This window comes from Bos grunniens, chromosome 17 (assembly GCF_055505025.1).
Source record: "Bos grunniens cultivar Pamir isolate PY7600 chromosome 17, Bosgru_T2T1.0, whole genome shotgun sequence".
Taxonomy (NCBI): Eukaryota; Metazoa; Chordata; class Mammalia; order Artiodactyla; family Bovidae; genus Bos; species Bos grunniens.
In genome coordinates, this window is record NC_141181.1 from 55,379,103 (window position 1) to 55,406,562 (window position 27,460).

Consider the following 27,460-nt stretch of genomic DNA (forward strand, 5'->3'; position numbering starts at 1 on the left):
TGCAAAATGATCACCACAATAAGTCTACTTAACATTCCTACCACACATAGTTGTACTTTTTTGTCTTAAGAGTAGTTTCTTAATACCTGGTACTCAGGCAGTGCTTCAGTGTCCCTTATTGGCCCCTAAGTTTTTTAATCATTTTTTTTGGTGTATACCAGAATGGTAGTCATGTACGGATGTGAGAGTTGGACTGTAAACAAGGCTGAATGCTGAAGAATTGATGCCTTCAAATTGTGGTGTTGGAGAATACTCTTGAGAGTCCCTTGGACAGCAAGGAGATCAATCTTAAAGGAGATCAACTCTGAATATATATTGGAAGGAATGAAGCTGAAGCTCCAATACCTGATTCGAAGAGCTGACACATTGGAAAAGACCCTGATGCTGGGAAGGATTGAAGGCAGGAGGAGAAGGGGACAACAGAGGATGAGATGGTTGAATGGCATCATTGACTCAATCGACATCAGTTTGAGCCAACTTCAGGAGATAGTGAAGGACAGGGAAGCCTGATGTGCTGTAGTCCTTGGAGTCGCAAAGAATCAGACTCGACTGAACAACAAGGATTCACACAGTCCACACATTGAGACGGACTGATGTGCCTCTGAAATATGGCGACCAACTGGTTCGGCCCTGGACAGAGGGTTACCTGAGATGCAAAGCTTTGGGTTTTAAAACTGAGAAGATCTTCAGGTACAAAACTTCATGGTAAGACTGGAAAAGTCCAAGACAAATTAGGACAAGTTGGTCATACTATCTCTGCTACACATTCTAATCTGTAAACATCCTGGCCATCTTTTTTTTCCCCCCCTGTGATCTCTGTGTGGAAATAACTGGGCTCTTTTTCCTAAAAACATTCCTCTTTTTTTTTTTTAAACTTTCCAATAAACATTCCTCTGATCACAGCTGATTGCACCAGGGCCAACGTAGTCTCAAGAGAGATCAACAGTATTCAGTATCTCAAGAGTTTGAGTTTGGGACTAGTCAGTCAAGGAAGCCGAAAGCTGGCCTTTAGACAGCAGGACCAGAGGACTTGCCCCTTGCAGAGGAACCACCCTTCTTGCTCTGGACTATTCTGGTTCCTTGTCCCACCCTCTGGAAGCCCAGCTGCCCTTTGTCTGGCCTCTCATGTGGTCTCAGAAGAATACTGTGTTCAGGAACTTGGGTTCAAATCCCAGCCCACCACTCACTGTGGGACCATGGGCAAGCCACCTCACCTATAGCTGGGATTTGCTGATCGTGTCACTGTGGTGTGGTTTGACCTGGTCCTCTGTCCCCTGTATTTGCCATACATGGGCAATTGGATCTAGAGGCTTGATCATATTCAGGTTCGATGTTTGGGGCAAGTCTATTCATAGGTGGTGCTGAGTGTTTCCATCACAAGGTGTATAATGTGCCTCCCAGTCAATTTCAAGCTGGGGGTGGGGGTCAGTGGAGGCAGGGACCAACCTCATCAGTGACAAGCAGGTATGGCTACCTAGGGACTCCTAAACCTCCGTCCCTCGTATGTCAGGAAACCATAGATGATGTCCTCTGATAGTTAACCTTCATCATTAATAATAGAAGCGGAAACTGAGAGATTTCATAGCTGTGCGAGGTAATTAAATTACTTACATGAATCCACTCACCCTTGATTATTTCCATGTTTCCCACCAAACATATGCCTCTCCTTCGTTTGCTGCCATCCTGAGCTCTCAGCTGGGAGGATTAGGGCTGTGGGGCTTTGCAAGGGGGCTGCCTATCTTTGAGAAACAGCCAAGAAAACGGGGTTCCCCGTCACTGCATTCACCCTGTAGGGCTCTCATGAGGATTTGGAGACTTGGTGTGTGTAAAGCACTTAAAGCAGCGCCTGGCACACTTTAAGCACTCAGTAAATATTTACTATTATTACTATTTTCTTTTTTTTATGCTGTTGTTACATAGGAACGGAGGCCTCTGTGGCCCCATTTTCTAATTTTTCTGGCGAGCTGGAAATCTCAATTTTTATGTAAAATCTCCTGATCTCTAAATGTTGACTAAAGATAAACATTTTTTAAAACATGAACAAAGTACATAACGAGATTTGGACCATGGGCCCCATGTTCACAGCCTTGGGCTTAGAGGGGGTGCAGTAAGCGTTGTCTGGTTATACCAGATTGCTTCCTCTTTTATATGTATTCAGTTTATTTCTTCATTTATTCATTTTTGTCGATGCCGGGTCTTTGTTGCTGTGTGAGCTTTCCTCTAGTTGCAGTGTGAGGGCTTCTCATTGTGGTGGTTTCTGTTGCAGAGCACAGGCTGTAGGGTGCACAGGCTTCTGTAGTTGCGGCTCCCAGGCTCTGGAGCACGGGCTCAGTAGTCATGGCACACGGGCTTCATTGGTCCCCAGCATGTGGGATGTTCCCAGGTCAGGGATCGAACCCACAACTCCCACTTTGGCAGGTGGATTCTTTACCACTGAGTCACCAGGGAAGCCCCATGATTACACCAAATTGTCTCTGACCCCAGCACATGCCACCCTGTCTCCCTCCTCTGCAGCTCAACAATCTGCTCATTCTTTGCAAGCCAGAGCTGCCACCCTGTTGAAGCCCTCCTCTAGCCAGTGCCCCTGCAGAATAAACCCCTCCCTCCTTGACTCCCCCTCCTCAAAATGCTGCTCGCCTTCTGTCCTTTCCTGTGGTCTCTGTCTCTCTTCTCGGGGACTTATGAGCTGGGGCTGTGGTTTATTCTTCTTCACGTAGTACTTAGCACGTTGAGGATCATAATAATAGTAAAACTAGCATCAATTAAATGTTTGTTGGCCAGGCTGTGTGCTAAGCAGTTTTTATGTATATCACCTTTAATCCTTATCGTCATCCTCAGATATGGTAACAAAGGCTCAGAGAAGGCCAGTGGCTGCCCAGGGTCACAAAGAAGTTGGGGAACTGGGAATGGAGTTCAACTGGAATTGAATCAGCCCACTGGAGGAAGCTGAGCCTCTGGCCCCTGGCTGTGCACACTGGTCAGCAGACAGAGGAGCACCCGAGTGTCCGGGCGCAGTTCTCACAGAGCTGTCTTGAGCCACAATCCACAGAGACACCCAGAGATGACGACGCTATATTTAAAAGCCTGGGCAGGTGGTGCTTCTGTGGCATTTGGGTGGCCGCCTCTCCATAAAGGGCATGCATGCTCTTTTAACTCAGCTCTTCTGGGCTGGCATTTCAGAGAACTTCCCAGGGTGGCCTCAAGAGGAGAGACTGCAGCCACCTGGGACCCCTGCAGGGCTCCCTGCTGGGGCAAGGATGCTGCGGCCTGTGTCCAACAGAGCCAGGGCAGTGAGAACTCAGAGGCCAGGTCAGGGTCTTGAGCCAGCTCATGGGAGGGTCTGGCTCACAGACTCCTGGACTGACCTGTGTTTCAGAGACCAGTTGTTGCGAGGCTGGCTGGGGTGGTTCTTGGCATTGCTGACCCTCAACCCACACTCTGGTGATTTGGCTCCAATCCTCATGTTCCAGCAAGGGCTTTCCTAATGGCTCAGAGGGTAAAGAATCTGCCCACAATGTAGGAGACCCAGGTTTGATCCCTGGGTTGGGAAGATCCCTGGAGAAGGGAATGGCAATCCATTCCAGTGTTCTTGCCTAGAGAATCCCATGGACAGAGGAGCCTGGCGGGCTACAGTCCATGGGGTCACAAAGAGTTGGACAAGATTCAGTGACTAACACTCATGTTCCAGCAGTTTGCACCTTTCACATTCCCTTCAGTAATGCCAACTTCTAACACCCTCAGATCCCTTTGCCCAGAAATCCAAGAACTGTCTGTGGATGGCTTGGCCAACCTCACTCCATGTTTAACACTGAACAAAGCATATCTTAATTGCTGGAGTCTCCACACATAAGCTGGATTTGGTGTCCCTAATGTCTAGGTGGGGAAACTGAGGCACAGAGAGGCCACGGAAGGATATTCACTCATCATTAAGTGCTGGTGGGTGCTTCACCTCCGTGATTTGATCCTCCTGGCAGCTTGTCACATCATTGTGCCCATTTTATAGTTGAGAAAGCTGAGGCACTGAAGGCTCAGTGACTTGTCCAATGTCACACAGCCAGAGATGCAAGTTTTAGACATAGGTTACTCAGAAGCTGATTCCAAAGCTTGTGTGCTTACCAGCCCTTCCTCAAATCTGTGAGCCTTTATTAAGCTCCAGCTGTGTGCATCTCCTTGCTGTCCTCCCACCCTCACTCTCCCCTTTCCTCTGTGACCCAGATGGTGCTGCCATTCCCATCAGAACATGACAGCCAAGCCCTGCAGGTCTTTCTCCACTGTGCCTGTGAGTTTCTCATCACTCTGCAAGGCACAGAATCCTCCAGATGCTCTGAATGGCCCCTTTCTGTGTTCCCAGGTAGACTTGAGTTGGGAGGGCCTGACCATTTTTATTCGGGGTGGAGGGCTCACAAAGGGTCTTGTTGCTAATTGGAAAGGCACTTTGGCGGCCACGTGGGGCTGCCTGGAAGCGAGAAGTAGGACCAGTGCAGGACACCCTGCTTATCACTCCTGTTTCTCATAAGCCTGTGAAATCCCTATTTGAAGGATGAAGTTGAGGGAGGGGCTGGTGGAACTCAAGAAGAATGTGGAGAAACCAAAGCAAAGTGAAAAGCGGTTCCGGTCTAGGCCAGAGTGAGGCCGCCAGTGCCCAAGGGATCCCACACTTGTACTGCAGGTGCACGGGAGGCCGGGGTGAACTGCGGACCCCAGGCCTATCTTAATGGGAGACTGCTGCTTGGCCCCAGGCGGCAGTTGTTGGTGAAAATGTGGGCCCAGACCAGCCAGATCCTCTGATTTTCCAAGAAAATCCAGCAATTTGGATCTCTTCTGGTTTTGAAATGCTGGCTCCATATATATGCACACATTTTCATGCTCACAGTACTTTATGGAGGTGTAATTTGCATACGGTAAAATGTGCAAATCTTAAGTGTATAACTTGATGAATTTTTATGGCTCAAATATTTTTAAAACACTGGAGGGTCCAAGAAAACATGCCCATGGTATGTATCTGGACCTGGACCCCTGTTGCGCCGTCCGACACCTGTGATCGAGGCAGGATGCTCACGTAGTGTCCCAGGGATGAGGGGCAGGCTTCTGGAGAGAACCCAGCAGTGATCCCATTGCCACTGTTGCTGAGGGCGCATGCTCTGGAGTCCAGGGCATGAATCCTAGCTCTGCCCCTTGCTGTGTGACTTTGGGCAAGGTGGATTTCTCTGATGTCTTGTTTACCCCACCAGTAAAATCAGGCAGATAATGATACTGACCTCACAGGGCTGGTGTGTAGATTGAATGTGTTAATGTAATCAACACTGAGAGCTTGCCTGGTACCTAGTACCTGCCCTATGCTGCTGCTGCTGCTAAGTCACTTCAGTCGTGTCCGACTCTGTGCGACCCCATAGACGGCAGCCCACCAGGCTCCCCCGTCCCTGGGATTCTCCAGGCAAGAACACTGGAGTGGGTTGCCATTTCCTTCTCCAATGCATGAAAGTGAAAAGTGAAAGTGAAGTCGCTCAGTCGTGTCCGACTCTTAGCGACCCCATGGACTACAGCCCACCAGGCCCTCCGTCCATGGGATTTTCCAGGCAAGAGTACTGGAGTGGGTTGCCATTACCTGCCCTATACAATAGACTATTTTTTTGAGCGGTTTTAGATTTAGAGAGAATTTGAGCAAGAGGTAAAGAGCTCTCTACCCCAATTTCCCCTATTAACATCTTGCATTAGTTCACTGCATTTGTTACAGTTGATGAACCAATGCTGATATACTATTATTAACTAAAGTCCATGATTGACATCAGGAGGTCACTTTTTCTGTTGTACAGTCTTCCTTGACAAACTCGTAACGTGTATCCACCATCCCAGTATGATGCAGAATAATTTCACTGTTGTTTGAAATCAGGAATTGTTAGTTGTCACTGCTATTGCAAAGAAAAGACTGGCTGTGGTTTATGAATAACTTCTGGTGGGCATGCAGGAGCCCCATGCCTTGGTCTGCCTCCTAGGAAAACAGCACATTCAGGCCTGAGAGGGGGACGTTTTAGGGATGAATCTGAGTCTGTTCTAATTTACCAAAAACAGAAGCTACTCTCCCATTTCAAGTGGAAAGTTGCATGAATCCAGGCCCAAATTCTCTGCTGCACAGCTGGCTCTGAATCCAAAGACGCGGTTCACACCCTGCCTCGACCCCTTCCTGTGTGACTTGGAACCACCGTATCAGCGTCTCTGGGCTCCTCAAACAAGAACAGTCCTCCCTGCCAGAGCCCCCTCTGGGAGTGTGTGGAAGCTCAGATTCACTAATTCCTGTGGAAGGTCTTTGTAAATTATAAAAAGCTCTAGATTAAAATTGGAAGGTATTATGATTATAATCAGTTATATAGAAAAACTGTGCTGTTGTCGAAATAGGCCTGGCTGTCAAAGGCTGAGGGACGGAATTCAGTTGCATACAGGGGCTTCGTGGCAGTCGTCCGTGGCTTGGCCCTCTAGGATGAGGTAGCCAGAACGTCAGGCACGCAGCTAGAGCCTGCCTGGACCAGCAAGGTCCAAGCTGGGGCACCCACCCCTGGGTTGTTTCTGTTCTCGAAGTCTGCCAGCTGAATGCCAATCAGCACGGAGCCATGTTTGTGATGCCGGGAGCTCCCCAAAACAGTAAATTGGACACAGATGCTCCCAGTGCCCATGAGAATGAATCTCAATCATCTGACTTCATATGCTGGCCACACCCTGGGCAGGATGGGAAACCTAACTTCTGCCCTGCCCTCATGTGTAAACGACTTTAATAGCTTTTCAACTCATTATATGAGCACATAGTTGATTTTTTTTTTAATACCCCAAAGCAAAATGTATTTGTAAGGCACTAAAGAAAGCCTCCTGTCCCTTTCATGCTGGGAGCCCTCGGAAGAGAAGTGAAATTGTGTATTCGCTGCTAAAAAAAGCTCTGGCTTATACAATTTTAACAATAGAAAAATGATCTTTGTGCTTCAGTGCATGGATGCTTAAAGGAAAACAGGCAGTCTGTTCAGGTGGCTGGTGAATTACAAATGAGTGGTTCGCCTTTGTTTTGAGTGACAAGCAATTTAAATGCAGTCTTATGTGGAGGCCTGGAAATTCTTTTCCCCAGAAGAGAGAGAAAGAGCATGAGAGGAACAGGGAAAGAAAAAAAAAAGCTTCCCTTTTTTGAACTGAGAGATTATATTAGTTGCCGCTGAGCAGAGGTGAGAAGTTAGAACTTCATTTGATAATTATAAAATCAGTAGTTTGTGATTGGATGTAATTGATGATTATACTGTTGCTAATAGCAGGCCTGCCAGCATGCACTTGTGGGACATTTCATTTTTGCACCGCTTCCAAGCCGTGAAAGCCAGCCCGGCGAGGGGCACTGCTCGTGAGATCTCGGAGCCTGACATAAATGCATTCGGGGGCCCGTATTATGTTGGATAAAAAGTGTTCATTAATGCCGACATTTGAAAACACTTTGCTCTGTGCCTTATTTTTAGCCTGGGAATAATTACAAATATTAAAATAAAATTGCACGGTGTTTTCTCTTTCCTGCCTCATGCTCTCCCAGCAGACCCACCCCTCGGTCCAAGCCTGGGTGGGTTTCCAAGGCCTTCCACTGCTTTTGATTAAAATCCCAGCGAGGTGGAGACCAATGTATGGAAAGGAGAGTGTCTGCCTGTCTTTCTGCTTAGGTGAGTTTGAGTAAGGGACTGTAAACCCAGCACCTTCACTTTACAGATGGGAAAGCTGAGGCTCAGAAAGGGGGCATGACTTGCCCAAAGGTGAACAAGGCCCCAAGGCCCCAGCTGAACCCAGAACCCAGGCCTGCCCACTGCCAAGTGCAGCACTGCCTGTTTCCCACCCTGCTGTCTGCTTGCCTGAGATGCTGGGACCTCTCAGGCAGATCCTGGGCCTGTGTGCCCTCACTCTGAGTGACTCCATCAGAGAGCTGGCACGAGATCTCCACAGAGCCCTCCAGGTTGCAGCATAATCTGGGCTACTTGCAGGGCGTCATTCTTCATCATCTTTCTAGGCACGGGTTTTTATTTAAGTTTGTAGCTCAGAAGGATTCGCTCTGAGAGCCTCTTTAACTCCTTCTTTATCTCATTCATTCATTTTTTCACTCAGTCTGTGGATTTAGTGCCCACTCCTGATTTGCCTCTGAGGGAGGAGAAAATCACAGCATCAGTTGTTGAAGATCATCCAGTTGTTCACACTCCAGACCATGAAATGTCCTCATTTCCTCTCTTCCTCTCACTGTCCCCCCGTATCTACACTGTATTTTGAGAAACAGATCCTGTGGCTGGACCTTCAGGATGGATCCTGAACCCCAGGACTCCCCCCAACCTCCACTGACTCCACCCTCTTGGAAATGCCATCCTTCTCGCCTGGACTGTTAAAGTAGCCACCTCCCTGGTCACCCTGCTCCCACCCCAGCCCCCTCAGTCCATTGTGCACACAGTAGCCTGGGGAGTCCTACTGAAACATTTGTAGACCATGTCCCTCACCTGCTGTAAACCCTCCTGTGGCTCCTCATTCCTTTCCAGGGAAAAAGTCCTAGTTCTCACAGTGACCTCCAAAGCTCTGCCCTCTACCCTTTGATCCCTGACTTCTTCTCTTCCCCTACCTTCTCCCACTGCACTGGCCTCTTTGCTGTTACTCAAACAAGCCAAACATACTCCTGCCCCAGGGCCTTTGCACCTGCTATCCTGTCTCCTAGAATACTCTTCCCTTGAGATGGCCGAATGACACTCTCCCTCCTCTTCTACAAGTCTGCTCAACTGCCCTCTTCTCCCAAGGCCTTCCCTGGCCCTACTAGGCAGGACACACATCCCTACCCCAGACTCCTATCCCCTCCCAGCTTTGTTTTCTTCCCTTGCACTTGATCAGATTCTCACTTACTCAATTTCTGTATCATGATTTCTTCTGTTGCTTGCCTCAGCCTTCAGAGTATCAGCTCTGCAAGGGTATAAGTTTGGGTCAGTCTGACTTAGGTGGTGAATGCCCAGTGCCTAGAACAGCCCCCATCCCTCAAAGATGCTCAATAAATAGCTGAGAAAATGAATTTATTGGACATCAGTTATGTGTCAGACACTGGGTTAACACTTTACATGCATTATTTTATTTCACTTTTTTAAATGCCAAAAAAGTTGGGCCCAATTTGGTGATATATGTGCTGTTACTTTTCTCTATTTTTTTTATTTCTCTACTTTTAATAGCTGCATATGAAATTAAGTCAAGTAATCCTTGATTAAATATTGAAATTGTTAAAAAGAAAAATGACAAACCCCCCCCCCCAGTCCTAGCCATCTAGATGCTCACGATCTGGTTAGGAAAATAGAACAACATCCAGATGAGAAGTTAGCCTGAGCATGGGCGTGTCATCAGATGCTGACGATGGGTGAATGCGTGGCGCTCAGGGGAGGTCAGGACGAAGCATCAACTCTCCCTTAACTAGAACAGGAGCCCCGATCAGGATGCCTGGTACTTCTTCAGACATCTCTAAAGAGCGTCCCCCACTGCTATCAGTTCCTCTCCAGCCTGAGGATCACCCCGAAGGATGACACACAGACAGTGACAGTCGTTCTTCAGCAGACATTTATTGAACACCTCCTGTGTGCAAGGCTGTGTGAACAGACAGATCCACTCTCCCCTGATGGGACTATGACCTAAAGAACTGACAAGCCCAGCCATGAGATGGCAGCTTCTGGAGCTAGATGGGCAGCTCTGGCTACCATAGCAGAGGGCCACAGACCAGGCAGTTTAAACAATAGAATTTTATTTTCTCACAGTTCTAGAAGCAGGGAAGTCCAAGATCAAGGTGCTGGCAGGGTTGGCGTCTGGTGAGAGGTCTGTCCTTGGTTTGCAGATGGCTGCCTTCTTACCGCGATCCTCTGCTTCTGCATCCCTGGTGTCTCTTCCTATAAGGACACCAATCCTGTCGCATTCGGGCCCCACCAGTATGACTTCATTTAACCTCAGTTACCCCTTTAAAGGCCTTATCTCCAAATACAGTCACATTCGGGGTACACAATTCAGTCCTCCCACCTCTTGGCAGTTTTGCGTGGATTGAGTGAGTTAATTGCGTAAAGCACTCTATGTGTTTAAGGGTCTTAGGGAGAGTGGGTAAGATACGCCTCTGGGGCATGTGCATAGTGGGTGCTCAGTAAGTGCCACCTGCTGTTGTAGTTCCTGAACTCCTGCCTGTGTCCATTACTGTCGCAGGCTGAGGCTTTGGGGAAGGATCTAGAAGCTGGACCTACAGCCCTGGAAGAGGGGATTTCAGAGCTCAAGCTTGAATTTGAATTAGTGTCTTACATCTGACGATTCAAAATGCATTTGTGATTTATACCTGAGTATTTGAAACAGTGACAGGTGGCCAAATGTGCTAATTTTATTCCATCCCATCAGGCTCTAGAAGTGGCTTCTGCCGGCTCCTGAGCCTCAGCTAGGATGGGGCCTCTCTGGGACCCTCCCTGACCCTGCTCTGGGAATGCCCCTGAGATCTCAGAAGGCCAGAGAGGATCCCTGCCTTCTGCCCTGTCCAGGCAGGAGCTGAGAGAGCCCACCTCAACAACAGCTACCAAAAACAAGAACCAAACTCTTAGTTCTTATTTAAGCCCCAACATTAAATTATAATTTTCATTTGCTCAGCCACATCAATGATGTATGGGAGAGTGAGAGTTAGTGCCCGCCTGGGAACAAGGCCCCCAGCAAACTCACTCTGTGAGGCAGAGGAGTCAGGTCCTGCTGAAAGCCCCCAGGCACTAACCTCTCTGTCCACTGCCCATCTGCAAACCTAGCTAGCTCCTCTAGCTCTCTGATATTCCAGGCCCTCATCTGGGAGATTCAGTCCCCAGTGAGGGTTGGAAGCATGGGCTTTGGTGTCTCCCTGAGCTGGGTCTGCATCCCAGCTCCCACACGGTGTGGTCTTCACCCTTCTGTACCTTGATATCTTCATCTGTTAAATGGGCCATAACACCCCCATCGACCTGGGTTGTGAGGATTAAATGAGTTACTATGTTCGTCTAGTCAAGGCTATGGTTTTTCCTATGGTCATGTATGGATGTGAGGGTTGGACTGTGAAGAAGGCTGAGCACCGAAGAATTGATGCTTTTGAACTGTGGTGTTGGAGAAGACTCTTGAGAGTCCTTTGGACTGCAAGGAGATCCAACCAGTCCATCCTGAAGGAGATCAGCCCTGGGATTTCTTTGGAAGGAATGATACTAAAGCTGAAACTCCAGTACTTTGGCCACCTCATGCGAAGAGTTGACTCATTGGAAAAGACTCTGATGCTGGGAGGGATTGGGGGCAGGAGGAGAAGGGGCCGACAGAGGATGAGATGGCTGGATGGCATCACTGACTCGATGGACGTGAGTCTGAGTGAACTCCGGGAGTTGGTGATGGACAGGGAGGCCTGGCGTGCTGCGATTCATGGAGTCGCAAAGAGTCGGACACAACTGAGCGACTGATCTACTACTACTCTATGTGTCAGATACTCAGTAGTCATTGTTACTGTTGATGATAATAATTCTCCTATCAGCCGAACAAGGTAATTGATAATCGCCTTTTACAAGTTGTAGGACATCAGAATTTTATTGTGAGTAAAAGGGATTTATCGCATAGGGTAAGATATGTGCCTTCTTCTCATCCTGGGCTGGAATCTTTACAGTCCAAAATACATGTATTTCTCTCAACACCCAAGAAGCTCTTCACCTGGCTGTAGACTGCTCTCGTGGTGTGCCTCCCTGAGTCTGCTCCTTGCTCTTGGCTAAATACATCCCCACGCGCCTCCCTACCTTCAGCCCCAACTGTGTCCTGGATCAGGATTTTATCTCCTAATCGTCTCTCCGGTCAGTTCTTTTCTCCCCGTCTCCACCTCACCCTGGGCCTGGACCATCACCTGCCCCAGACCCTGCAGAGTGCAGCCTCTGAGCACTCACCACAAGCCCCTTCCCCTCTTGCACATCTGAGCCAGTCCCGCCGCAGCCTCATGGTGGCCAGGGTTTCCTCCTGCTCCTCTGCACGGCCCACAGTCCCTCCTCCATCTTTCCCTGTGCTCCCTGCACTGTGCTCCACACCCCTCCTCCTTTCACTCTGAGCCCTCCTTCCATCTGCTTCCATGTCCTCGCCTCCGTTACCCTCCGTGAACCCTCCTCCTGTCTGCTCCCCTCAGTGTCTGTGAGCCCCCAGCTCTCTGCTCCCCTTGCTCTCTGTGCCCCTCACTCTTTGCATGTCCTCACTCTCTATGGCCACTTCCTCCTTGTCTCCTCTCAGTCTTCCTTTTTTATCTATTTTTATTTATTTATGTGGCTGCATTGAGTCTTGGTTGCAACATGCCGGATCTTTGATCTTCGTTGCGGCATGCAGTGTCTTTTATCGTTGTCATTCACAGACTCTCTCGCGGTTTGGGGTTCAGTAGTTGCAGTGCACAGGCTTAGTTGCTCCACGGCATGTGGGATCTTACTTCCTGACCAGGGATCAAACCCATATCCGCTGCGTTGCAAGGCAGATACTTTACCATTGGACCACCAGTGAAGTCCCTTCCCCTCATTCTTGCTCTTCTTTGCTCGCCATGTGCCCCTAGATCTTCACTCCCCAGAAGGAGAACCAGGCCTCTGAGGGTGTTAAAGGACATGCTCCCGCCCACCTCTCCCCTACCCTGGGCTGACGCCTTTCCTCCTCAAATCTCCTTCCTCTGCTTCCTCCTCAAAGGCACTGATTCTGAGACCCTCTGAATACTCACCTCTCAACTGCCCGTCACTTGTCAGTTTCTTCCAGAATTCCTGCAGCATCAGATTCCCCCTGTCTCTCAGAACCACAATGGCCCACCGTCCCCAGAGCCCAGGACCCAGGGGTAGAGGGCAGCTGTTATCACAGTGTGTTTAACGGAACCCTAGTTTTATTCTCTGATGCAAATGTTCCGAGACCAAATGTATTTGGGAAAATCCTGGGCTACACCAAGCTGAAGAACGCTTTCTCCTGTAGCTCTTGTCAGAGCATCCAGTGTGCTAGTGGATTTGCACAGTCCACAGAGAAGGCAGGTAGGTCCAGGCTTGATCACACGTCCCTGTTTTCACACCCAGGGCGCTATGCAACACCCTTTGAGAAGCAACGGTTTCTAGTTGCAGTTCTGAGCCCTGGAATGAGAGGAAGCTGGGCGTGGATACCAGCCCCATCAATACCTAGTTCTTTCCACATTGGCCAAGTGACTTGGCTGCCCCGAACCTCAGTTTCTTCCTCTGTAGAGTGGGAGCAGTAACCGTGCTCACGTCTCAGGGCTGTCTGCAAAGGTGCCAAAGAGAAGGCACTGGACACAGAATAAGGGTTTAGTTTCCGGGAACTCTGACTGTTCATTGTGGCCAGCTTGGCATGGAGCTGTTCTCAGTAGCCAGTAGATGTCACTGCCATCTCAGATGGCTCATGAAAGCACAGCCTCGGGGGTCCCCAAACTTGCCGTTTTTTAGCCACCTGACAGACAAGTGCTCGGCAGCTAGAACAGGCTTTTGCTTCTCTGGCTTAATCAGTTCTACACCTGTTACTTCCAGACTTGGGACCAAACACGTTTTCACCCCTTCTATTTCATCGGGTGGTGTGAATGCCGCCTGCTTCATCAGAAGACGCTGAGCTATTTCTGATGGTGACCTTCTTGGTGTCTGTAGCTGGCCGCCACCTCGTCCTCCTCCTCTTCCTCCCCCAGATGGCCTTCAGAGATCTGCCTGTCACAAGCCAGATCTGTCCTTCTGGACCCTTTCCTCCTGCCCTTCTGCACGAGGGGACCCAGCCATGAGGCAGAAACACGTGGCCTTTTATTTCTGCTTAGCTCACCTGTTCTCGGCATGTGGGTGAAATGCATTAGAGTTGCAGCTCTTGGAAAAGATATCTTGTATGGTTGGAAAAATAATTATTTGCTTTATTAGAAAGCTCTTTTTCCATTTTCCATGGTACTCTTTGCCATGTGTTAGTTAGCCCATTCCTCCCCCAACAGCCTCTTAGGCAAATGGAGATTATTCTTCCCACTTGGTAGATGAACAAACTGAGGCCAAGAGATTCTTCATGACATTGGGCTCAGCACCTGATCAGACTCTGATACCATCAGACCTGGCCTTCTAGAAACAGTTAGGGTCATAACTCTAAAACCAGACTGAATGAGGCAGAACTTCCAAATGATCACTGTCTTCAAGAGTCATATTTACTATGAGAGGCCCTAAATTTAAACTAACTCAAAGTTAATGCCATTCCAGGATGTTTTTTGATCTCTGCTTTTGAGTGTGTTGTCCAGCCATTAGGTGAACCTCTAAAACAGGTATCAGCAAATATTTTCTATTAAGGGCCAGAGAGCAAATATTTTCAGTGTTGCAGCCAGAGTCTCTATCACAACTATGCAACTCCTCCACTGTAGCAGTAAAGCAGCTAAATGGTGACTGTCTCGGTGTCTGTAGGTACAGTCATTCATAATGATTGTAGCTGTGTTCCAATAAAACTTTATTTAAACAGATGAAGGGTCACATTTGGCCCAAGGGTCATAGGTTTTCTAACCTTTAATCTAAAACAACGCTGTCCAGTAAAAAGTATAATGCAAGCCACATAAGTAATTTAAATTTTTCTTGTAGCTACATTTTAAAAAGTGAAAAGAAATAGGTGAGTTCAACTTTAATAGTATATTCTATTTGACCCAACATGTCCACAGTATTGCTTGCTCCTTGGAAGGAAAACTATGACAAACCAGGACAGCATATTAAAAAGCAGAGACATCACTTTGCCAACAAAGGTCCATCTAGTCAAAGCTATGGTTTTTCCAGTAGTCATGTATGGATGTGAAGGTTGGATCATAAAGAAGGCTGAGCACTAAAGAATTGATGCTTTTAAACTGTGGTGTTGAAGAAGACTCTTGAGAGTCCCTTGAACTGCAGGGAGATCAAACCAGTCAATCCTAAAGGAAATCAGTCCTGAATATTCATTGGAAGGACTGATGCTGAAGCTCCCATACTTTGTCCACCTGATCCAGAGAGCCCACTCTTTGGAAAAGATCCTGATGCTGGGAAAGATTGAAGGCAGAAAGAGAAGGGGACAGCAGAAGATGAGATGGATAGATAGCATCATCAACTCAATGGATGTGAATTTAAGCAAACACTGGGAGACAATGAAAGGCAGCGGAGCCTGCCATGCTGCAGTCCATGGGGTCACAAAGAGTCGGACACAACTTAGCGACTAAACAAAAACAAAAAGTCCACAATATTGGGCTTCTTCGGTGACCCAGTGGTGAAGAATCTGCCTGATAATGCAGGAGCCTAGGGTTCAATCCCTGGATCGGAAGGATCCCCTGGAGTAGGAAATGACAACGCACTCCAGTATTCCTCACCGGGATAATCCCATGGACAGAAGAGCCTGACAGGCTACAGTCCATAGGGTTTAATTGGACATGACTGAGCGACTGAGTGCACATGCACATCCACAATATTATCATTTCAACATGAAATCAATATAAAAATTACTGAGATATTTTACATTCTTTTTTTTTTTTTTTCATTCTAAAACCTAGAAATCCTGTGTTTTACACATACAGCCTATCTGAGTTTGAATAGTCACATTTCAAGTGCTCACTGGTCACGTGGGCTAGTGCTTACTGTGTTGAACAGCATAGCTTTTGTGGGGCAGGCTGACATTGTAAGGAGACAGTTGCACAGATCATCGGTACACAACTGATAAGCACCATGAATGGACAGTAGAGGGTGCTGTGGGTTTGCATGCTGCATTGCTTAGGCGTGTCGGATTCTTTGCAACCCTGTGGGCCATAGCCACCAGGCTCCTATCCATGGGATTCTCCAGGCAAGAATACTGAAGTGGGTTGCCATGCCCCTTCCAGGGGATCTTGGTGCTATGGGGCATGGACTGGGAAATAATAACAGAACTTTATGGCACTCGCCTCTACTTCTGCCCTGAATTCCTTTTTAGAAGTCAATTTTGTTGTTCAGTTGCTCAGTCACATCCATCTCTTTGCTACCCCATGGACTGCAGCACACCAGGCTTCCCTGTCCTTCACTATCTCCCAGGGTTTGCTCAAACTTATGTCCATTGAGTTAATGATGCCCTCCAACCATCTCGTCCTCTGTTGTCCCCTTCTCCTCCTGCCCTCAGTCTTTCCCAGCATCAGGGTCTTTTCTAATGAGTCAGCTCTTTGCATCAGGTAGCCAAAGTATTGGCGCTTCTAATGTATCAAAGTATCAGTATTCTAATGTATTATAATCAGTATTCTATTGTATCAAAGTATCAGTCCTTTTAATGAATATTCAGGATTGATTTCCTTTAGGATTGACTGGTTTGACCTCCTTGCAGTCCAAGGAAAGTCAATAGAGCTTATTTTTTTAATATTTATTTAGTTAGTTGCACCAGGTGTTAATTGCAGCACGTGAGAACTTTAGTTGCGGCACGTGGGATCTAGTTCCCTGTCCAGGGATCAAACCCAGGCCTCCTACCTTGGGAGTGTGACGTCTTAGGGCTTGCTTCGGCAGCACATTACTAAAATGTGAGTGTGGAGTCTTAGCCACTGGACCACCAGCAAAGTCCCTCAATAGAGCATTCTTATGCCTTTCCCCAAGCTCCAGCTACTACACATGCTTAGCACAGACAACCATAAAATGAAGCATTCAGATTTTCTCCTGACTGATCTTTGATGATTCTCCATCTAGGGTTCTGGAGATGAGTTGCTTTTGTTTCTCAGGGCTTTTCTTGGACCCCAGGTCAGCAGCACAGCGGTTCCTGACCTGGTACAGCCGTAGGTAGCATCTCAAGGCATCAGCATCCAAATGGGGCCTGAGTGACTGTCCCCACTGGCTGGGGTGGTTTTTCTGTCCAAGAGAAAGGGGCCCACTTCTGGATTCAGAATAGTAATTTCAGCCGCCAGACCTGGTGTGAATCTCACTCTGCCATTTACTTACTGAGTGACCTTGGGAAAGATACTTAACCTCACTGAGCCTTGGTTTCCTCATCTGTGATATGGGGATAATGACAGAAGCTACCTCCAGTGATTGGTGTGTCCATGGAGAGATATGATTATGAATAGTAAGAGCGTGTGGTACATGGTGGGCTTGCCAGGTGGTTCAGTGGTAAAGAATCCTCCTGCCAGTGCAGGGGATGCGGGTTAGATCTCTGGATGGGAAGATTCTGTGGAGAAGGAAATGGCAACCCACTCCAGTATTCTTGCCTGGAGAATCCCCATGGACAGAGGAGCCTGGTGGGCTACAGTCCCTGGGGTTGCAAAGAGTTGGACACGACTGAGTGAGCATGTGCACACGATACATGGTAAACTCTGAATATCATATTATTATGATGATGATTGTTATTTGGGCATCAGGGATGTCCCTCCAAACTCTAAATTAGTTGCCCCCTCCTCGCGTTACTCTGGAGACCCCAGCATTTGCATCACCTCCTCCTGTGTTCTTTTTGTCGTAGCTGTGTCTCCCACTCAGCTGTGAGTCCCCAGAGCAGGAACTGTGCCTTGTACATCTTAGCAAGAATGAAAACCTTCCCTTTGCCTAGATTCTAGGACATTTGTTCTGTCCATCACCAGCTTCCCCTAATGGAGAGAGAATTCCTGATGTTCCTTCCACCCATCAAACTGGGTCAGTCTCACCACACTTACACACTCTCAAGACCCCTGTGCTTTTCCTTTGAAGTGTTTAGCACATGTAATTAATGAATTATCTGGGGAATCTGCTTTAATGTTGGTCTTCGCGCTGAACCGTGAGTCCCATGGGGTGGGGCTGGAGGCTGCACTGTTCGCCACTGAGCTCTCAGTTCACAATGCATGGCACATAGTGGGTGCTCAGGAAATGCTTGTTGAATGAATGAGACTGTCATTCACTCTGGAAGGTAAGCGATCAGAGACTGTTCTCAGAATAACAAGAGAGCTTAAAGAGCTTTTGTAACTGACCTTTTTAAAATCACTTGCTCAACATCCACCATACATTTCTCGCCACCTCTCTTAAATAACAAATTCTCAGTGGACCTTGTAAAACCTTCAAGCTGTGCTGTCCAATAGAAATATAATATGATCCATGGATGTACTTTTACATTTTCTAATACTTACATTTTAAAAAGTAAAAGGAAACAGGTGAGATGAATTTTAATAATATATTTTGTTTAACCCAGCATGCCCCCAAATTTATCACTTCAGCATGCAGTCAACATAAGGATAGCTGATAGCGGTCGTACAGTCTCTTTTTTTGAACTATGTCCGAAATCCAATGCATATTTTGTACTCACAATACATCTGGATTTGAACTCACCACATTTCCAGTGTGTGGTACCCACATGAGGCTCTTGGCTGCCATACTGGAAGCTGTAGAGAAACCACTATGGTTTTCAAATTCGTCCCAGAGTATATACCACTGTGTGAGGAGGCAAGGCTTTCTCACACCTAAGAAAAGATGAACACAGGTGAAGATGATCATGCAGTACTGGGCAGAACTATCCCCATAAGAGACAAGAAGCAAGGGTTGATCATACCAAGAGGTGACATGCCTGTGGGGCTTAATGCCTGTGGGGCTTAATGCCTGCCAGAAACTTTGCAGCCACCTTTCCATCGTGCTAATTCACTTGATCTTCTAGCAGAACTTTGAGGGAGGCTGTCCTCTTATTATCCCCGTTTTACAGAAAGGAAAGTAGAAGCACAGGAATTGAAGTGACCCACTTGATCAAGGACAGATAATAAGTGGTGGAGCTGGGATGTGAACCCAGGCAGCCTGGCTCCAGGACCTGTGCCTCGGTTGGTCACCTCTGTGAGAGCAGACTGTCTCAGAATTGGCCCCTGACATTTCTCCATGTCACAGACAGGACCTAGAGTCTCTGCTACCCAGTTGGGATTTGTTAACTCAACTAATTATGTGGAGCCCCTTCTGTGCACCAGAACACACGCTCACAGAGCTCACTTGTGAGTGAAAATTGCTCAGTCCTGTCCGACTCTTTACAACCCCATGGACTGTACAGTCCGTGGAATTCTCCAGGCCAGAATACTGGAGTGGGTAGCCTATCCCTTCTCCAGGGGGTCTTCCCGACCCAGGAATCAAACTGGGGTCTCCTGCATTGCAGACGGATTCTTTACCAACTGAGCTATGAGAGAAGCTCACTTGGAGGGGAGGAATTCAGTAACAGACACTCCCCCAGATGGCATCACTGGGATTCGTAGGAAAAGCCCAGCTCTGAAAGAGGGCGTTGACAAATAGACACTCTGACAGATTCATCATATAGGAAGTTGGCACCAGAGGGAGAGGTATATCAGTGTCAGGGAGAATAAAGCTCTGTTCCAGTCCAAACGGGGATGCCCAGCCTGGTGTGTCCTCGAGGAGATAGGGATGCTGTCCTGTGGGTGCCAGGAGCTCAGCCCAGCAGTATGCCAGGGAGCCCCAGGACTATGCCGAGGGGACTGTCCACCAAGAGCCAGCATCAGGTTAGCTGCGAGGCCAGAGCTCAGAATTCACAGCAGGAATGGAGGGAGGAGATGATGCTAAGCCCCAGAAATATACCTTATGGAGTCTCACTGGCAGGACAAAAAAAATGCCCATAAGCAAGAGAACAAGTACATGAAGGTAGCTCCTCACCACTGGTCATCAGTCATTGGTGTGTTCATCAGTCAGGAAGCATTTATTGAGCACCTTTGGTATGCTAGGAACTGTTTGACATAACTGTCACTCAACATCTGTTGAAACTGGTATCTTACTAGAGAGTCAACAATTTCTCTTTAATTAGCAGTGTCAAGAAATATGCTCCAGATGTGTCCCTCTTTCCCATAAAACATGTGTCATATTTGAATCTCCAACATTGCCTGTTAATATCAGTAATAATAGTAAGAGCTGTTAATAACCTACTGTGTGCCAGGCCCTGTGCTAAGTACTTATATACAGCTTCATTTAACCCTCATAGCTGGCCTGGCAAGTAGTTTCTGTTATTTACCCCATTTTACAGATGGGGAAACTGAGGATCAGAGCGGGGCAGTGACTTGCCCAGCGTCACACAGCCAGATGCAGTGGAGCTGGGACTTGAACCCAGACTTGCTACGCCATACTTGGAACCTTCATTCCCCTTCTTCCTCCCCTCAATCCCATGTTTGCGCATGTGGAGAATGATCACATTTGCTTATAGACTCCGATGCCATGGTCACACGTGATTCTTTCTCTTGTTGTTTCCAAAGGTGGTGGCTCTTAGTAAGAGAAGTCAGGAGGCCGAAGCCGCTTTCCTGAGTGTTTACAAGCAATTAATTGAAGCACCAGGTAAGACTTGCTTGGGCTCCATAATTGAATAAAAAACAAAAAGAAACGGCCATGAGGACTGTTAAACAGGCGCCTTCTCTCAGTGGGTTCTGGGGACAGGCCAAGACTCCTGGGCAAGGCCAGGCCCTGCCATGGGTAGGAGTTGTGGAGACTGAGGGGGTCTACACCCAGTCTGGTGTGATGTGTCCCCACCCGACTTGTCTGTCTTACCACACTGCCTTCCAACAACAGCCGGGGAGCTTTGGGGAGCTCCTAGTGAGATCTCCCACCCGGATCTTCTTGAGGAGCCGACGGTCTTGACCACCAGAGCCCCCATCCACTTCCCACCAAGAGCAGAAGGCACCCAGTGCTCCCTGGCAGCAGAGGGCGCTGGAGGAAAGACTGCAGATGTTTCCACCAACATGGCATGGCCAACCTCAAAAACTTGATGTTCAGCCAAAACCAAACCCACACAGCACATACTGTATGACTCTATTTACATCAAAGATGAAGACAGGCAAAAATTAATGGCAGCACTGTTCACAGTGGCTGAAGGGGGAGACAACCCAGATGTCCATCAGTGAATGAATGAATAAAATGTGGACTATTCTTTAGCCATCAAAAGGGATGAGTCGCAGACACATGCCACAGTGTGGATGAACCTTAAAAATATAATGCTGAGTGAATGGAGCCAGATACCAAAGGTCACACAGTTTATGATTCCATTTATATGAAGGATCCAAAAGAGGCAAATCTGTAGAGACAGAAATTAGATTAGTGGTCAGCAGTCTGAAGGGAGGAGAGAATGGGACTGAGTGCTTAAAGGATGTAAGGTTTACCTTTTAGGGGGATAAAAATGTTCTCAGACTAGATAGAGGAGGTAGTTGACCAACATCATGAATGTATTAACTGGCACTGCATGGCTTACTTAAACATGGTAAATTTTGCATCACAGAATTTCACCTAAAAAAAAGGCACTCATGCTGTGAGAAGTCAAGAGAGTGGTTTTTCTTGGATGGGGTGATAGTTCCTGGAAGGAGCCTTTGGGCACTAGATACGTTTTTTGATCTGGGTGTGGATTACAGAGATTTGATCAACTGGAGAACCTTCAGCTGTGTCCTTGTGCATATGAGATATACTTCTGCAGACAGTTTCCCGTTTTTAAAATGGCCCATCCTCTGCAACTTCTTCATTTATTGACCTAGAAATGGGAACCCAGAATGTAGTGATTTGCTTAATAATGGTGGAGCTGGGAGAAGGCCCCACTCTGCTAACCCTCTCCACCCAGACAGCCACTCTATCCATTCCCAGTACTCCACACAGCTGCAGGAATTAGTAAGGTCAGGAGTGACTGGGGCTGGGGGTTTATGAAGAAGAATGTGAGGTCCCACTCTAGGCTGAGCCACGGAGAAGGCAAAGTCGTTTCTAGTTGATGCCAAGGTCGTTTGTGAGATCTCTGTGATGGGGATGGGAAAGTCTCTCATTCCATCTGTCTTGGGCAACTGGGGTGGTGTAAATAGTGTCCTCCCCAAATGTTTGTCCACTCTGAACCTCGCAGTGTGACCTTATTTGGAAGCAGGGTCTCTGCAGATGTCATTAGTTAAGGATCTTGAGATGAGACATCCTGGACTTAGGGAGGACCCTAAATCTGCTGAAGGGTCTCCTTTTAAGAAGAAGAAAGGGAGTTTTAGGAACACTGAGAAGAGGGCCATGTGAAGACAGCACAGAGGTTGGAGTGATGCAGTTGCCAGCCAAGGCATGCCTAAGACCACCAGGAGCTGGAAGAGGCCAGGAAGGAGCCTCCACTGGAGCCTTCAGAAGGAGCACAGCCCTGACAACACCTTGATTTTGGACTTCTGGCTTCCAGAGCTGAGAGAGTAAACTTCTGTGGCCTTAAGCCACCTTAGTCAGTGGTGCTTTGTTATGGTGGCCCCAGGAAACGAATACAGCAACAGTGATGTGACGCTTCCCTCTGAAAGCACGTGGACTGGGTGAGGAGGGAAGTCTTCTAGCCTGTTCTACTCAAAGTGCGACCCAGGGGCCAGCAGCATTGGGTTCGCCTGGAGCTGATTACAAATACAGAACCTCGGGCCACTGAAGCCTCTGCATTTTGACAAACTCCCCAGGAGATCTGGGAACACATCACAGAGAGGCACTGGCCAGGTATAGAAGTTGCACCGGCTCCACCTTCTGCACGATACGGGCCCCGAGGGAACAGGCCCGGCCAGTCTCAGTCACCCTGGCACCGATGCCTCACAGTCAGGGAGAGATGGGACGACTCAGCTCTGGGCACATTCAAAAACTATTTCCAGAACATCTGTTCCATGTCACAACTTGGATACTCGTGAGAGGCTATGCTAGTTTCCTATGGTTCCTGGAACAAACTGCCACAAACCAGGGGGTTTAAAACAACAGATTCTTATTCTCTCTCAGTTCTGGAGGTCAGAAATCTGAAAACAAGGCGTGTGGGCATGGCTGTGCTCCCTCTGAAGGCTCTAGGGGAGGATCCTTCCTGGCCTTTCCCAGCTTCCTGTGGCTCCAGGTGTCCCTTGGCTTGTGGACGCATCACTCGTCTCAGCCTTTATGTTCACACAGCCTTCTTCCCTGTGTGTCTCTATCCCAAATCCCCCTCTCCATTCTCTTGTAAGACTGGTCATTGGATTTAGGGGAAAAGGCAAGCCACTCCAGTACTCTTGCCTGGAAAATTCCATGGACAGAGGAGCGTGGTGGGCTACAGTCCATAGGGTTGCAAAGAGCTGGACATGACTAAGTGACTGAACACACACACAGAGAATCCAGGATGGTCGCACCTTGAAATCCTTATTTACATTTGCAAAAGACCTTTCTTCCAAAAACAGGTCACATTTGCAGGTTCCAGGCATTAAGATACAGATGTTTGTTTTGGAGTCACCATTCAGCCCACGGCAGTGGCACCTGGAGACTCGACTCACTCTTCTCCAGTGCCGCGCCCCGCCCTGCTTCTGCACCCTTAGGAAGGCAGCCTGGCCACATTGGTTTTCTCAGTCAAAATGCTTGGGTGGCAAGAGTGGCCGAAACCAGACAGCACAGCCCTCCAGGCTCTGTGCCTACCCCCGTAGGGACCTGACCCCCCGTGGCTTGAGGCCAGGGCAGCTGTGTCTGCAGCCCCGGTCATTGTCACCCTTACTCAGAGCCACAGCAGGCACATGGCGGAGAGTCCAAGAGGCTGTCCCATTCCTTGCAGCCTTTTTGCTTATGATGTCTCTACCCTTATCAGAACTGTCTAGGAAAAAATTTTGGAAAATGACACCCTCTTATTTCCCACTCCTTCCTTTGGGTTGCACAGTCTCAGTGGTGAATGATGTTGGAGGATGACCTGTATGGACTCCAAAGATACCTCCCACAAATCCACACTCAAATCCACACGCCCAACTACTCCACTGTGCCTCGTAGTACCTCTCATGTAGCACCAGGGGGCAGCACTGAGACGGCTTGTGTTTCCAGGTTCAGATCCCAGTTCAAGTCCTGCCTGTACCACTTACTCACTGGTTTACTGTAGACGAATTAACTCACCTCGGAGCTTCACACTTCTATAAATTGGGAGAAATTTATCAGCGCCTGCCTCATACAGTCACTGGGAGGCTTCCTCGTGCGTGGCACATGGTGGCACTTGCTAAGTGTTAACTGTTGTCATCACCTGTGTGTCCCTCAGACAAGTGCAATTCTCCAAGCCTGGGACTGATTTATACTGAATGTGTGTACTCGGAATCCAGTACACAGTAACCGCCTAGTAATTGTTTGTTGATTGAATTAGAAAAAAGATTCAGATGCAGAAAAAGGGAAAAGAGCTATTTAAATGAAAAGGTACTTTTTTCAACTAGTGCCTTCTGTTTGTCACGTGTCACCTACTCAGATGGCATTTATCGAGTGCCTGCTGTGTGAACAGGGACCATGACACTGGAAACGTGGCCGTGAGTCTACCGAGGCAGACGCAGGCCCTGCCCTCAGGGAACTTGCATTCTGGTGGCAGAGGAGAACAGACCATCAGGCCAGTAACCTGTTGTCTCAAATCCAGGGGAGCGTTTGGGGTAAGGAGGGGCTTACATCCCCCCCTTGGAAAAAGAGCATCATTTCTGGGGTTCACGATGGGGCCCTCATCTTTCTGGAAGTATGTCTATTAACACATGAGTCCAGAACCGCAGTGCCAGTCAGGGACCGTGGGAGCTCCCCAGAATGGCCTGGAACTTCCTGGAAGGTTCTTGTGCCCTCTTGCCCCTCTCCCCAAAGGGTCATTCCAAGCCTGGTGCTGACTCCATGTGTCTGACTTTGCAGCTCTACTCCCCAGAAATGGAGGGGCCAGGGGGGTACGTACATCCCCAGCTGTCACCGAGTTAGAGAGAAGGAGCCTTAACTGATGGAGACATACCGCAGGAACAGCCCCTTCAGGGCTCTAATTCATTTTCAAGACATTTAAGAATAACAAAATGTTTTAATGATTTCTTAGGGGAATTAGGAAGACATATTTTTGTTCTCATTAAATTTTATCCTCAGACACAAGAACCAAATGTCAGATGTGTTGTTGATGCTCAGAGCTTCCCTGCTCACTGTCCCCGCCATACACACCCCGCCCCAACCCCCTCCATAAAAATAACACTCCTGGAAAATTTGCCAGGATGCACACTCTCCTGTTTTTATATTTCTTGACAGGCAAATTATTTGTCGAAATACTTCCTCCTCCCCCTCCCTGCCCCCCCGCCGCCACCAAGCCACACAAGTCCTGATTCAACATTTTTGTTTTGAGTGACTGCTGCCAACACAAATCTTTGGCAGAGAATGCGATATAGCGTGATTGCTCAGCAAGTATTTTGATAAGTGTGCAGCCTGTATGTCTGTAATTACGAAAGAAAACCGTAAATCTTTTGGATATTGTTCACACAGATGTGGTGTGAAGTGAGAAAAAAAAGCAGTAAAACGTGTTAAAAGCATAATTAATGTCATTGTTGTGGAGGATGATTTGATTTAAACCTTTCTGACTTCTGTACCGGTGATGGCTGCTTTCTTTATTGCGCTCACAGTCACTAGGTACCGACCCGAGCTTCAGAGAGAGCTAACTTACTGAGTGATTAGTTAACAGTGAAAAAAAAGGGGAAAATTTAAATGAAAACAAGGAAAGAGGGAGTTAGAGGGCAGGCAGAGGAACACTGCTGAGGAGATAAGAGAGGTGAGTGCTCCTCCCATTTTTTTTTTCCTCTGGCTTTACTTTGGTGTTTTTTAGACTGATGCAGGAAATGGCAACCCACTCCAGTGTTCTTGCCTGGAGAATCCCAGGGACCGGGGAGCCTGGCAGGCTGCCATCTATGGGGTCGCACAGAGTTGGACACGACTAAAGCAACTTAGCAGTAGCAGCAGCAGGAAATGGCAACTCCTGGCACGCATTTGTCTCTCTGCTCCTTCTTTCAAGAGGCAAGGCTGGACAGCTTAGGTGATGGAGGTGGTAGCATCCGACTCAGTGGGGTGGGACTCTCAGCTTGGTGTTTCTGAGCTGTGTGACCTTGGGCAGGGACCTGAACTCCTCTGTGCTCTGGTTTCTGTGTGTTTAGCCGAGGGATAATAGAACCTGCTAATCCATTGCCGTGAGGATCCTATACCTGTGCATGAAAGCATTTGGCAGGGTTTGATAATCAGCAGCCCATTGCAAAGCTGACATCAGGGTATAAGTTACACACGTCACACACGTTGGCTGTGGATTTCATTCAGCTCTGTCAGTTGTCAAGGATGTGGGGTGAGAGATTTAGGGAAGAGTTGATGAATGTGCAGTAGGAAAATACTTTCCAATGTTTAAGATCTTCAAATTTTTTCTCTGCAGTTATAAAAGTTACATATGCCTACTGTCAAATTTCAAAAGTACACAAAATAGAAGGGAGGCAGGGGAAACCATACTAGAAAAGCAGTGGTAATATTTTGTTGTTTTTCTATCTGATCTTCTTTTTCATGTACTTTTCAAAACAGTCATTCATTCTGCATGTACCATTTGCAGTTCTGATTCCTTTCACTCACTACAAGCATCTGTATTTCCCTGTGTGATTACAAATTCTGAGTAACTTTGGTTCATCTTGTGTAATAGTCTCTTGCGTGGCTGTATTATAATTTACTGAACCTCATTCCCAACACTGGGCATTTGGGGTTCTTGGGAATGCATGGCATATTGGTACTATGCTGTAGTTCTGAGGGTGAGGAAGAAAACTTGGGAAGGAACATGTATCCACATATTGACCACAAACCCAGGAATAGTCAGAAAGACTAAGAATTCTTTTTTCTTCTTGTTGATTTATTTTGTACTCTTTCATTTCTTAGTTACACTAAATATCTTTTCATATGTGGGTGAACCACTCATATTTATTATTTTATCAATCACTGGTTTGCATATACTTAGCCCATTTTTCTAATAGAGAAATCACTTTCTTATTGATTTGTGGACACTCTTTGTGTATTAGGGATATTAACCTTTGTCCTGGGAAACGTGTTTCATAGCTTCTCCCCTAGTTTGCCTTTTGTTTCTTAACTTTGTTCACTATGTCTCTTGTATATGGTACATGGTAGGCATTCAAAAAATATTTGCAGAAAGCAGGAAATCTTACCAGACCTTTGCTTTATGGCTTCTTGATTTATTGTCATATTAAAAAAAAAAAACCTTCTTGCCTGAAGGTTATATAGTTTTTTAAAGTACTTTTGTGATCTGAATTTTTAGAAATTTGAATCTTTGAAGCATCTGAAATATATGTTGATGAAAGTAGTCTTGAGGGAGGTTAAGAATTTAGCGTTGTGTCTATCCCAAATGGCTAGCTCTGCTGCCATCTAGTGGATAAGCCACCTTCGCGGATAAAGGCAAAATAGATTTTAATGTAACAAGAGATCCGTCATTGTCTCTGGCACCCCTCACCTCCTTCCCTTCCTCCCAGTACAAACATCTGCCCAGTTGGTCCTCTAGGGGTCAAGGGAGCACAGACAGGTAACATAAAAGAGTATTTAACCCATAAAAAATGCAGAGTTTAATGATGACAGATTTTCCCAAAGATGATACTTAACTTCAGAAGGCATTGTCCCCCACCCTTGTTTTCTGCCATTTCTTCTGCCAGGAGTGCCCCCTGCCCTGGCCTCCCGTCTTACTCTCACTACCCCTGACAGCTAAGGGTTGAAAGATGATTAGAGGAGAGCATCCAGCGTGATGCTGGTACCCAGTGGGCGCT

At 47.5% G+C, this 27,460-nt stretch overlaps 1 protein-coding gene across 2 annotated transcripts in view; it reads left to right on the forward strand.

Moving 5' to 3' along the window:
- The window catches only part of CUX2 (cut like homeobox 2), a 277,464-nt gene that overhangs the window by 196,794 nt on the left and 53,210 nt on the right, over positions 1 to 27,460 (forward strand). For both annotated transcript variants that reach the window (XM_086347740.1, XM_086347741.1), the window contains exon 4: positions 20,177 to 20,255. In XM_086347740.1, the coding sequence (XP_086203866.1) occupies positions 20,177 to 20,255 (79 nt within the window). The remainder of the gene's footprint in view (positions 1 to 20,176; positions 20,256 to 27,460) is intronic.